This window comes from Microchirus variegatus, assembly GCF_963457635.1.
Source record: "Microchirus variegatus genome assembly, chromosome: 11".
Lineage (NCBI taxonomy): Eukaryota > Metazoa > Chordata > Actinopteri > Pleuronectiformes > Soleidae > Microchirus > Microchirus variegatus.
This window is the reverse complement of record NC_139812.1, coordinates 17,811,364-17,825,167: the sequence shown is the minus strand read 5'-3', so window position 1 is coordinate 17,825,167 and position 13,804 is coordinate 17,811,364. Positions and strand designations below refer to the sequence as shown.

General features: G+C 42.8%; 1 protein-coding gene across 1 annotated transcript; it reads left to right on the top strand.

The window, feature by feature from the left end:
- Positions 1-1,633: 1,633 nt before the first annotated feature.
- On the top strand, positions 1,634-13,746 carry tarbp1 (TAR (HIV-1) RNA binding protein 1; the record flags this gene model as incomplete). Its single annotated transcript, XM_083897164.1, has 29 exons — positions 1,634-2,554; positions 2,890-2,987; positions 3,075-3,144; positions 3,418-3,566; positions 3,661-3,713; positions 3,794-3,891; positions 3,981-4,116; positions 4,209-4,305; positions 4,632-4,721; positions 4,821-4,956; positions 5,044-5,310; positions 5,682-5,779; positions 5,864-6,022; positions 6,145-6,374; positions 6,459-6,693; positions 6,804-6,992; positions 7,089-7,288; positions 7,370-7,441; positions 7,570-7,690; positions 7,922-8,032; positions 8,242-8,391; positions 8,470-8,556; positions 8,640-8,845; positions 8,927-9,008; positions 9,093-9,264; positions 9,337-9,522; positions 9,699-9,823; positions 10,801-10,937; positions 13,566-13,746. Exons 1-29 carry the CDS (start codon positions 1,639-1,641, stop codon positions 13,744-13,746), a joined length of 4,851 nt encoding a protein of 1,616 aa, XP_083753290.1. The 5' UTR covers positions 1,634-1,638.
- Between the last annotated feature and the right edge of the window lie 58 nt (positions 13,747-13,804).

The window sequence follows — 13,804 nt, the reverse complement described above, 5'->3', positions numbered from 1 at the left end:
AGTCCCAGGTTGCCAACACACATCAGTGTCTGTTCTCTATATGATGTAAACGATGGTTTGCTTCAATCTTTAGAGAGACATTACTGACACCCTGCCCTCATTTTTGTTCTGACAGCTCTAACAAATCAAGGAACATTTCAAACCATAAACAAAGCATATTTATTATTGTATATTGTGTACACACAACTTGCACTATTTTATTACTTTTTTTAAAACGTTTTTTAAGCATTTTAATTTGTTTTATGTTATTTTGTAATGTAAGCATGGTTGAAAACTTTTAAACTTTTAAATGTTTAGAGCATAAAGTAATACATGTTCTAAAGTGTTGAATCAATGCAGTCAGCAAGTATTTAAAATTCATGTGCTTTCCTTTTCATCAGCCATTTTTTATAAATTAACTTGAATTTCCTTATTTGTAGAAGCCTTAATGCTAATGTTTTGGTCTTGTATTCCCTTGTCCTATATTTTTTAAAATCATCTTTTATATTGTACTCTATTTCTGCTTTGTGTGCTCTGTCATGCATTTCCTATTAGTCTGCCTCAGCAGTGTAGCTGGTGATGTGGAAAATTGAACCTCCTTACAGTTGGTAATGCATGCATCCAAAGCTTCCCCCCGTTTGTTACTGTCCTCTCCCTCTTCCCTAATTACAAGAGAAAAGTATTATTTGTAAAGAGCTATTTCTGTATCCAGCAAGTGTGTAATGAATCTGCAGTATTTCAAAATTATGTAACCCCAAAACAAACGAGCCTTTCTGACACTTGTCATCCATTTTTTCCCCCCACTGCTTTGTAAATGAAAAAACCTGATGTCTTAAGCCAGCATGAAGTTACTGGTAAAGAATGTCAGTGCCTGAGTACAGAGAAGCTTTTACATCAATGTTCAATAATGTATGAATAACTGACAGTGTTGAATACTGAACAATTAATTTTTTTTTTTTAAAGCACTGTTTTTTCAATGATAGTGTAAATAAATGTGTAATACCACTAAACAAAACCACTTTGATTATCTATTTATTGGACTTTTCTCCTCATTCAAACTGTATTTTTAAGAGAAAAGAAACACCAACTGGACCATGTGACTATTGCCATTCAGCAGAAACTTGATGAATATAGGAAGGAAATCTTAGCATTACATTGGAAAACCTAGTGGGACATTGTGCAGCCTTTTAATGAACAACCTGACAGTTACTTTTCTTATGAAAAGAAAATAATTTGAGTGCTATATCTGCTGTTATAAATCCCCAATTGATTGAGTTTTGCTCCAGACCGCCCTCACCCACTTTTCTAACATCAAGCTTCAAGCTGTTTTACTGTAGAAATAGAAATGAATATAGAGACAATTAAAATTCTGCTCTGTTTTCAACACTGATGTGTTTATTGTTTTTTAACATATTAATGTCAAAATAAATCTGGTGTCAAAAAACTTAATGTGAAAGGATTGTTGCTCTTGACTTCTCGCGGTCTCTGTCAAAAAACCCGATTGTACATGGTGCAGACCTGAGAGGAACTCTCGCGAGAGTTTGACGTCACGTGTGCGGAAGTTTACATTCTATTTTAACAACGTGTTGCTCACAGCGGCGTTAAGAGCCAGCGTACTTGTGTTATGAATAGCTTCTGAGTCAGTCCTCGCTTTCTACGATGTATTCTGTTTTAATTGACGCAGTTTTGTCCAGCTCTCCGGACTGTGAGCGCCTGTTGGAGTCTCTGTGCTGGTCCGCTCAGACGTGGCCGGAGACGGAGCGAGTGGAGGCGCTGACTGCTTTCATCCAGGGACTGGGACCACTTCTGACGGACTCGGCCAAGACTCCGTTCACCGCTGCGCAAATACGACGTATTCAAGATAAATTAGAGTCGGTTATTTGGACGCAGTGTCTGCCTCTCTTCGCCAGAATATCGACAGAACCAGGGGAAGCCGTGCGCTGCAGGGAGAGCACAGCCGCCGCCTGCCGCCTCGTGAGCGCCTGTGTCCCGCTGTGTGACGAAGCTGTGCCGGGGCGCCTGGCTCAGTCTATACTGCCGTCACTGCAGCTGTCAGATGAAGAGTCACTCAGCGTGGAGGTCTCCAGCGAAGTCATGGCCGCTCTCATACCTGCTCTGTCAGCAGACGAGCAGCTCACACTCAGGACCGTGTCTTCTGCCTTGTCCTGCATGAAAACACTCCCCGTCGCTCTGGTCTCCAAAGTCACAGTCAGACTCCTCTTGACTCTTTTGAAGTGCTGCGGCGGCGCCACGTTAAACAGCATCCTCAGGCTGGTTCTGGACGATCTGTGCAGCTGGCACTGCGCCCAGCGCACACCTGTGGTCACAGAGAGAGCTCTGCTGTGTTTGACAGTCATCTCGGATCACCTGCTGATGCCTCACAGCCTCTCATCCTCTTCCTCCACCTCCTGTGAGCCTGACCCTCGTCTGTCTCTCCAGTTCTGGAGGATGGTTCAGGATGGATTGACGCACAGAGACAGCGTGTCACGTAAGAGGGCGCTCTACCTGCTGAAAAGGTGTGTGGCCCTGTCGGAGGAGGAGCAGGTGGAGTGTCCCCTCTCTTCTTCAGGCGAAGGTAAAATGCTCACACAAGGATTTTGATATATCACTCTTACTTACTTCATTCAGTACCTACACTGCTTACTTGTTGGTTTTAGATTTTATTGCTGACTTTTAAATCCCTGTGTAGCATCATCCCAGTTTATTTACCCACCCATGCTCTCCAAGATCCTCAGATGCCTCCTTACTTACTGGTCCTTCCCATATCTAGGCTGAAACAAATAGCTGACAACATTTTCAGTCAGGTCTGCCTGTGGAAATGAGGGCTGCAAAAACATACTTTTCTTTGATTGTACTCTATTTCTCTATGTTGTAATTATTGTTTTCTTACTATTCTTGAAATCACTGCAGGTGAGACCTTGTTCAAATGGGCCCCCACCAGGAGCAAGTTGCTCAGAGAGTTCTGGGAGGATTACGTGCTGGTGATGGAGACCCTGGAGGAAAACCAGGTATGTAAATGGTTGGATCAGCAGAGCTAGTGCAGCAGAACACATCCCGATACAGCTGTGTGACTTCTCTGTCTCCCTTCTGTGCAGGTTCATGTTGTCCGCCCAGTTCTCAACAGGATAGACACCTTGATCCGAACAACAGTGAACGATAGTCAAGGTAACGCAAGTAAAGACAAAGGATAGGGTTGTTTTTGTATGTTTGTAGTTTGATTGTTTGTTTTAGTTTCAGTTGGATGAAGCTGTTGTTGAAACTAAATCGACACACTTTGCTTGTCTGGTAATAATTTAATGACAAGAGAAACAGGATAAAGTCATGGCAAAAGTAAATAAAGTGACCCAAAACATAATTTTTCAATATCAGTAAAGCAGCTGATAATCAGGTATTTTTTGTCTGTTATCTTTATCAGATCTTTCTGTGTTGTAGCTCCAGGTCAAGGTCTCTTCCACCCATCCTGGCTGCTGTGTGTATACCAGCGGATGTTCCACAGTGAAAATAAATCCTTAATGCGAGAGGGTGTCTGTCATCTGCTTGAGCCGCAGGTCCTCCAGCAGCCGGACTTCGCATTGGCTTTTTCTCAGGTACAGGCAGAGATTGTGTAGTATCTTTCTTTTCTGTTCCACTGAAATCATTCAATGATCATTTATTTGACTTTTCTTTTGCCTCGCTCTCCAGTTTATTGTTGGTCCTTTCATGGACGTGCTGTCTGAAACGTCGCTCTTTTACCGGTGAGAGTGTAAATCAATCTTCCAGGAAGAAAAATAAACAAAAAACAGTCCAAATTAACCCACCTTCTATCCTCATGTAGGTCAGCTGAGCAGAGTGTAGGATATTGTCCTGAGCTGGGGGCCAAACTCCAAGTCTTCCTGGCCAATTTCTTCATGAGCCTACCATCAGAACACAGAGGTAGAGGAAAACAGAAGCCACATGTAAATACATGTAAACAAAGCTCTGACTCACTTATTTTAATTATGTTGTGTTTGGGTCTGTGTTAGGTTCTGTTTTGCTAGAGCTGATTCAACAGCTGGGCTGTAAGCACTGGTGTGCGGTGCCTCTTCTCTTCCTCTCCCAGGCTCTGTCCAAACTCCCCCCCAGCCCCCTGCTGGACTTGGATGGACTTGTGGCTCTCAGGTTAGTCATCACAGTTAGAGTGAGGCAGACTGTGTTTGTGCTGGTTTATATTGTTGGATGTGGATGTTCATTTTGTCTGCGGTGTGTTACAGAGAGGTGCTGCGCTGCACCATGATCACACATCAGGTGTTGTTAAGAGGCGCTGCCCAGTGCTTCTTACTCAAGAGTGCCCTCTGTCTCACAGACGTGGTAAGACACAGATAATGTTTTGTTTAAGTGCTAAATGGTCTCTTTATATAGCACTTTTCTTGTCTTGAGTTGACTACAGTTTTGCCATTCTTTCATTCTCATTCAGCCACATGCACTTACATACAGCACATCTATATTCTGCAATATCACAAATCTACCCATTCACATGCGGCAGACACAGCCACCAGGAGCAATTTGGCGTTAAGTGTCTCGTCAAGGGACATATCTCTCTTCAGTTTAATATGAATTGCTCAATTCTAAACATTTACAGCCGTAGTTCTAAAGACAGGGAGTCATAATATTGAATTCTCTTTTTTCTTTTCCAGAGTGCAGTGAGCCTAGATGATTTCTTTAGTTTCCTGATGCATTTCCGTGCAGACGAGTCACTGAGTAGAGGGACACAGGTCTGGAATCAGGTACATCACACACACATATATGAAAGAGCACTCAACACTAATGTGTTTAACTGGTGCATTTGATTCATGGCAACACAAATGTCTGTGATGCCACTGTAGTTGTGTGTCTGGCTGTCGGACAATGAAGGCAGTTTCAAGCCCAGGACCGTGGATGGTGATCACACCAGTGCTGAAACTATCAAAGGCTATGTTCAGGACGAGATACACGCCTTTGTCCGAGTTCCAGCTAGTACAGGTAAGTCTGAGATTAAGTGGCCATAGATCAAGTGAATAAATCTATCTGCAGACAGGATTTTTTTAAAGATTTCTTTTTGATTTGCAGGCCAGACTGAGAGGTTACCTGACCCCAAAGAGGCTGAGAAGTTGGCCAGGGCAATTCTGCTGTGTGTGGATATGGAGAAGTGTCGACTTGGCACAGCTATGACTAACATTCTGGAGCTATTACTCTCTCCTCTGCTGGACACCCTGAGCAGAGTCAGCACAAATATTTACCTGCCTCTGCGCAAGAGTGACAAGAGCCTGCAGCTTGTGCTGCAACTCTTCCAGCTTGGACAAACACCAGACTGTCACAGTATTGGAGAAGAGCCGGGTTAGTAACAACAACAACAACAACGTCATTGTCAAGTTCACCCGTATTCATATGCTTCAGTGAAAGTAGATGTTTACTATTAAAAATAAGAGGGTCATAAATAATATACCAATACTGAAGTGATGCATCCCTTGCCAAACTGTTTTTTTTAATTGTTTTTCATAACAATGACAGCAAAGATTTATTCTGTTCTCCTAAGTAATATTTGCTGGCTCGGCAATTATGAAATTTTCAAAAGATAATTATCTCCCTCATAATAAGAGGTAATGCAGTCTTGTGGGAGGGTTAATGTTTTCTTACTGAAAAAAACGAGTTATGTTTTATCAGCAGTCTCTGTCTCTGGTATGAATTTTCTGTTCTTCTATTTACAGGCGACACTGTAAATGATGCGTTGGAGATGCTGATTCTTAAACATATAGATCCAATCCAGGACTTTATCTTGAGGCGTCTCTGTGGGGAGCTTCAGGAGGTAAAGTGCAGGTTTAGCTAAACACTGTTGTTACAATTAACGTAAATAACCGTGTGTCTAACGTGTGCTTTGTTTTTTAATCAGTTATTCGATGTTGAGCGGGCAGAGTTGTACCTGAGCGTCCTGAGCCAGCTGTTGGCCACGTACACTTCTACACCACATTACCATATTAAAGTTCAGCAGAATAATTTCCCTAAACTCATCAAACACAGCCTCATAGTCCTCCAAGAATCAAGCCAGCAGGTACAAAGCTAAATATTCAAACCCCTTAGTCATCAGGCAGGAATTTCATCAGTCATTTCTGTTGCTTGATTATTCTTGATTGCTTGATTATTGCTTCTTTTTTTTTTGTCCTACTTTGCCAGATCCCTTCCATGACACAGCAGGTGGCTCGAGCGGTTGCCATGGCATCTCTTGCCAAGGTTTGCGGTCTTGTGGAGCAAGAAGTGATTGCCACAAGATCAGAGACCACTTGTGCTCTGAAAGCACTGAATGACTACTTCTACAGTTCAGCGCCGTCTGTCTCACAAAGTCAGTCTTCACTGGCAAACTTCAACAAAAGCTTGCTAAAACCACAGACGGGAGACCTTTCATGGTTTGTGTAGTAGTAAAATGTATAAAAATACACATTCTCTTAATGCCAGTAATCCAGAATAAGCATTGTCTTTCTTTTCGGTAGTGATTTAGCAGCGCAAGGCCCACTGGTGAAGGACTGGGGACGCATTGCTGCCAATTTTATTCGCGACCAGTGGATTTGCCTGAGCTTCCTGATTAAGACGAGTGGGATTCCTGAGATTTCCAGATCGCCAGAGACTCTGAAAGCTGCTCTGAGCTGCAGTGTGGAGGCTCTGGCAATGCTGCCCAGTGACCTGGTGCTGCCTGTGCTCACCTTCATGGAGACATTATTGCCACAAGTGAGTCTCAGTTAATGAGGCATTTTAATATGAAGGATTTCTCAAGAAAGATAATATCTTGTCGACTGTGGTCAGGATAAAGCGTGTGTTTTGTGATGTTTTGTTTCCAGTTGCTAATTACTGAAGAGGCACTCTGTGTGGAGGCTGTGACGCTGAGCTGGGAGCTGGTGCAAGCACTGAGCTCCAATGGCCAAGCCTTCTGGCCAGCCCTGAAAGGCTTCATCTCTATGGCCTTCCATCGTCAGCTGCTGGAGCTGTCGCACACCCAGGCTCTGACGTTTGTGGGCACCTTGAAACAGGTGATTTCAATCACAGTGTGAGATTACAGTGATTTGCTCTTGCTCTCCATATATATACAAACACGGTGCGATGATGTGTGTGTGTACGATTTTTAGATTGCCGCCGACTTGATTGAACTTGCTCAGGCAAAGAGCGGAGTATTGGGAGTGCTGCTTCAACACTGTTGTCAAACGTGGCTGCCCACAGAACAAAGTGGCGGCGACCAGGCTGACGGGGCCTTTTCGAGTGTTTTCAGCCACATCAACATCCTGACTGAGGCCTGTGTCTATGGACCCGTACTCAGGAAGGACCAACGGTAACTCTTTACAGCATTTCTCAGATATGTTCAGTTCTGTTGTTTCTTGGGGCCGTTTTCACCATTTTATCTCTTTCAAAGACTCCTCCAGGATGTCCAAACATACGTGGAGCAACTCGGTGAGGAGTGTACTGTTAAAGTCATAGTTGCCAGGTGAGCATGCATCCACTTGTGTCACGTCTCTTCTCTATTGCTGTGCTATTTGAATTATTGTCACTAGAGGTCTCTGTTGCTGTGCATGTGTTTTTAGTTGCTTAGTTTAATTGCTTTTTATTTTTCAGTGAAAACAGAGATGAGCAGTTTCCCCGCACATGTGTATTGGCTTTCCTCAGCCGCCTTGATTCTTCGAATCCAGAGCATGAAACACTAATGGAGGCTGTAGTTATGGCTTTGTTGAAAAAGGTAGGTTTTTACTCTTTACTCTTACTCTCACAAATATTGAAACTTTAAGTATATAATACATAAAATATAATGAAATTATGATGATGTGCTGTGATTTGTTTGTACTTTTAACTATGGTCACAAATAGTACAATAGTTGTGCTTGGCATATAATGTTGAGCCTAATATGTTGAGCAACTAATTTAGGAGCACTTAACCATCTGACGTCTCAATTCCCGTCTCTCATCTCCAGGATAATGACATATCAAAGTCAAAAGTGCGCAAAAATATCAATGCCCTGCAACATCGCATCACAAACAGAGTTTGGCAAACACTGCTGCTGTTGCTGCCCAAACTCAGAGAGGTAAGATAACTACACTAAAATTAAGAATCGCACAGAAAAAATATTCTTAGTCTTAATGTTAACGTGTGTGTGTGTGTGTGTGTGTGTGTGTGTGTGTGTGTGTGTGTGTGTGTGTGTGTGTGTGTGTGTGTGTGTGTGTGTGTGTGTGTGTGTGTGTGTGTGTGTGTGTGTGTGTGTGTGTGTGTGTGTGTGTGTGTGTGTGTGTGCAGGAGTTTGTGGCCACTTTGCTGAACCACGTGTTTGTAGCTGGATTCTGCAGTAACCATGCTTCGGTCAAATACTTGATAGAATGGATGATGATTCTGATCCTCATTCGTTATCCACAACACATGGACAGCTTCTGGGCCTGCTTCAACATGGTGAGCTCCCAGTCTGGACACACAGTCCTACTGAGAAAATCCTGGGTTATGAGTGAAACTGTAAATTTCTGTCTGCAGGATCAAGAAAAGACCAAGACTAGCATCTGTACTTTCTTGTCCGTCCTGGTACATTTTGATGTCGTCATTCCTAATCTGAAGAATAAGGTCAAATCAGATTTTAGCACTTTTTTACCCCTTTTTTCTTCACTTCGTGCGTCGTACAACATCTTTCTGGTTTTGTGTTTCAGGCAGCACAGTTGCGTAAAGCATTGAACAGCGTCCTGCAGTGGTGTTTCAATCATAACTTTAGTGTGCGTCTGTATGCCTTGCTGGCTCTGAAGAGGGTGTGGAGCTTGGCTGAAGTCCACGCAGAGGAAGGAGCCGACGGTTGGGGAGGGCTGTCCACTGTGATCAAAGCCTGTTTGAACCAGGCTGAGGCCATGCAAAGCACAGGGTGAGCACATGTCACATCTAACCAGGTAAAAATCCTTTATTTTGTAGACTGCTAATGTGTTTATTTTCTGTCCCACCCTAGAAATGCCAACAAAAATTGGATAAGAATCCAGGAGCACTTCTTCTTTGGTGCTTTTCATCCTATCAGGGATTTCAGTGTTGAGGTTTGCTTTTTGTATTTTTGATGCCTTGTAGGTTTTGGATACAACTCAGTAATGTACAGTAATACACTTTTCCCTCTCTTTTAGACCATATTCTTTACCTTACCCAGTCTGTCAGAGTTGACTGATGATGAGTGGATTCCTCTATGGAAGTTTGAGAAACTGTCATGTTTCTCTGAAAGTCTGTCTTGTCCTCTGAAAAATACTGCACCAGATCTTAGGCAGCTCCAGCCTGGAGACTGGATCCAACAAGACATAGGTACAGTTACACTAATCGCACGCAGAAGAAGTGCTTCAAATATTATCCCTCTCATGATGTTTTATCACCCAGGTCAACAGGATCAGGAGGAACGCTGGGCTGAGGTGCAGAAGAAGATCACTCCCTGGAGGTTGGGGATCCAGGAGCAGGAGCCCGAGCTTCACTTGGTCCCGTCGCAAAGGGCTGCTCGTCTGGGCAAACAGCACGGTGCTCTGCTGGTGGTCGCCTCACTGATAGATAAACCCACCAATTTAGGAGGTGAGGAGCAGCACAACAAATGACATTACCTCACATTTGATCAGAATTATAATCAGGAAATGTTCCTGAAAATTCCTCCATGATTCATGAAACAATATAAAAAAGTAACCATCATGTTTAAACTCGATGTAAATTCCCAGTTCGTGTTTTTGTGTTCATGCATTTGTTTGTTCTAGGTCTGTGCAGGACGTGTGAGATATTCGGCGCCAGTTCTCTGGTTCTGGATAGCCTTCGCCACATCAACGACAAACAATTTCAGTCCCTGAGTGTCTCGTCTGAACTATGGCTTCCTCTGTTGGAGGTAAATAATGTAAAGCAATGTTACGTTTCACCCCAGTGATCGCGAGTTCTCCTGTTCCCTTTACATAAAGGCTTTTCCCACTGGGCCGGTGGACATGAGAATTGCGTGATTTGACCCGTCTTGGTTTGCTCGGGGTTAAAATGATCTTGACAGACATGAACATCAAGAGCAAGCAGCAGCCAGAACAGCTGGATGCTGAAGTCACTGCTGCAGATTTCATCATGGCCTTATATTCTGCTCTGACCAAGGAAAGTGCCAAGCTCTTGTGATTTCAGAAAATATTTCTGGACATGGTGTGATGGTTTCAAGAACTAGATGCAATTAGTGTGCTTTGGTGGTGATGTAGATTATTTGGCTCCTTGGTCTTTCTATGTGCACTCACTGACCACTTTATTGGGTACACAGGACAGCAAATTAAGTGGCAGGATTGGAACCCTATGTGGTGTCCTCCAGTTATATTTGGCTGTAAAGAGTGTTTATCTAAATTACTATTACAGGTTATTGCTGCCTGGCTAATATTTCAAACCTGTCTGGACATTCTTCACCAGCATCAACAAGGCTTTTTTTTTTAAGAGAGCGACTGCTCACTGTATATTTTCTCTTTTTGGACCATTCTCTCTAAACCCCTCTTATGGTTGTGCATGATTATACCAGTATATCATAAAGTTTATGAAATACTAAGACCAACAACCATGCCAAGTCACTTAAATTACCTTTCTTTGCCATTCTGATGCTTGGTTTGTATTGATCAGGTCTACTGATTGGGTGATTAGATATATTTACATTACCAAACAGTTGAACCAGTGTACCTAACAAAGTGGCCATGAGTATATGATCCATGGAAGTTCATGTCACAGCACCTCACATTATGTATTGGACTTGTTCACTCATTTCAAGATGCTTACTGTTATTTTAAATCATTGATTGGAACTTTGGTTACCATTTCCCTTGAATAATAACCTGTGTCTGTCCATCAGGTGAAGCCTGTGGAGCTCGCCGACTTCCTGCAGGAGAAGAAGAGTGAAGGCTACTGTATTGTCGGGGTGGAGCAGACCGCCAACAGTCAGAGTCTGCAGGACTATCAGTTTCCTGAAAAGACCCTTTTACTTCTGGGGTAATGACATCATCAAACATTGTCTCACTTTTTTTAAAGCGGACCTAGACCGTAAGTTCCAATTAACGCTGTTTTTTACTGTGTATCTGCGTCCTTACCTTGTTTCGAAACAAACATTTCAGCCACTGCTGAGAACGGTGTGTTTTATTGTAATCTCGGAAAAAACCCGATCCGGTTACAGCAGTTCTCCTGAACAGCACATCCTCCTGCTCCAGGCACTAGTCCGGGCACATCCGGTTGCGTACATTGAACCGCAGAAGAAGAATAACGTCCGTTGTGGAGGTGTTTCACGAGCGACAGTGTCTTCTGACTCTGGGTCTGACGGCGGGGAGTCGTGACAAAGCTATTTTTTAAACACTGTTAAAACAATGTTTTGATAATGAGTAGCAGTGCATCCACCGTTCCAGAGGGGGGGAGCTGCCCTTCTGAGAGCAGGTGTGCTGAATATGTCACTTCTGGGTATTGGCCAATCATGTAAGTTGGGAAGGCTCTAAGCTGGCTGGCCAATCACAACACAGTCCATCTTCTGGGTGTGAGATTTATATCTGAACTATCGCGGCTGAGGACAGCGTCAGAACAGAAAGATTTCTATAGGCTCGTTTACAGCAACAAGGAGGTTTTTGACCATAAAAACAAGTTAATGTATGTAAGTAGACCTCCAACTAACATATATGTGCAATAGGACCACTCTATGTGAGCTTTAAACCAACAGTCCAAAAATACATGCTCGATTTCCCATGCCCTTTGCGACTCTCACATGAGTAAAGGTGTGAGCTGACGAGGCTATTCATTTTATTTTTCTTGCAGGTTGAGTGTTTTATTTTTTCCCTTGCGGTACCTGCACCTCTCCTCTCTATCCTGTACCTGTTGGGGCATGCTGGGTTGTAATTGGCTCTCCCTCAGGACTAGAGCAGGGAAAAATGAATTACTGGCAGCGCGATGACAGCAGCTGAAAAGACCTTAACTGTTGCTTTTATGATGCTGCCCCCGTGGCTTGCACCATAGGTCAAAATTAATTTTATCTGACCATTTGTAGCTTAACATAAAAGAAACATCATTGTAATTATACGCTCGTGTAGTTTCCAGGAGCTGCTGTATGAGTCATTCCTCATCAAATACAGTATGTGCTTCAGTGACGCAGCTGGTTTGGCAGCGAGGGAGAGCTTATATTTATTGCGTCTGTGTAGGTGTCGTGTTTTTGTTTTACCCCGTTAAGTCACAAAGGTGTGAGCTCAACCCCGCCCTCGTGTGAGCCGAATCTCGAGGGCTTTCAACAGCTGTGTGCGTGCACAGCACACCCTGCCTCTAATTTCTCATCAGGTGGCTATTATCTCACCCAGTTGCACTACAGATAAATGTAGCTCATCAAATCAAGCTTCCTCGCTGTGCGCCGCCCTCTGTGGAGTCACTAAATGCCAAAACTTGTGACGTCTTTATGTTTGCTCTGTATGGCCCATATTGCTGGAGCTCAGTATATGATATGATATATATGCAGAGTTGATTGCAGTTTGAATTGCTCTCACACTTGTAAAAGTCATCGTGAGAAAACGAAGGACTAAGTTGGCCAAACATGATGATGCTCTTAAAGGGATAATGTGTAGTATTTATGGGTTTATATAACCCAAAATCCACTTTTTTATACATATTATGTGCTCCTGCATTGTGTAGTCGCTGTATAATAGTTTTTGTTTAATTTTCGTAGTGTTTCAAAAAGTCATGTAAAATAACATGGTCGCGGGCTGCGGTTGCATAGCCACTGTTAGCAGCGAGACGCCATGTTTCTACCGGAGCCTGTAAGGACAAACGCGAGAGAACAAATCAAGTGTCTCTTTACTTGTAGCGGAAGTCCCGCCTCCACTCTCTCCGCTTCGTCTGCTACGGCCGCGGTAGCTCGCCCTCTCCCTCGCCTCACGAACCTCATCTGCTGACACGGAGAAAGACGACGAGGACGACATTTGACCAGCTGAGGATACCGTAGCGCTCAGGGAAGGGAGGGGGTGAGCAGAGCAGCAGTTCTTTGTTGTAAATTTCAGCCTCTCCTCTAGATGGCACTATAAACTACTTACTTCACCTTTAAATTAAATCAGCTGGCTGGCATCATGAAGCCAAATTAAAGCTAAAATTAACAACATCCCACAGTAAAAAATTTGATTTTTACTGCATTATACACTATAGGGCTGCAACTTATGATTATTTTCATATACGATTAATCTGTCGATTATTTTCTCGATTAATCGTTTGGTCCATAAAATGTCAGAAGGTGTTAAAAAATGTTGATCAGTATTTGTCAAACCTGGAAATTTCGATGTTCTTGAATGTCTTGTTTTGTCCACAAACCAAAATTATACAGCTTTAATGATATTTTGTTATGTGGAGCAAATTAACTAAGAAAATATTCACATTTAAGAAGCTAAAACAATCAGAAATCATATATTTCTGATATATGTATGTGTGTATATATATATGTATATATGTGTATATATATACATATATGTATATATGTGTATATATGTGTATATATATACATATGTATATATGTGTGTATATATATATATATATATATATATATATATATATATATATGTATGTATATATATGTATGTGATTGATATACGTGTCTCCTTACAGCAATGAACGAGAAGGTATTCCCGCCAACTTGCTGCAGATGTTGGACGTCTGCGTCGAGATCCCTCAACAAGGAGTGATCCGCTCTCTCAACGTACACGTGAGCGCTGCTCTGCTGATTTGGGAATATACACGGCAGCATCTCGTCTCTGGTTCAGCTAATGTTGACGCAAATTGCAGCTAAAGAGGAAGGAACCAGGTGTACATACATACAATCTGCCCTCCAGATGTTGACCATTGAC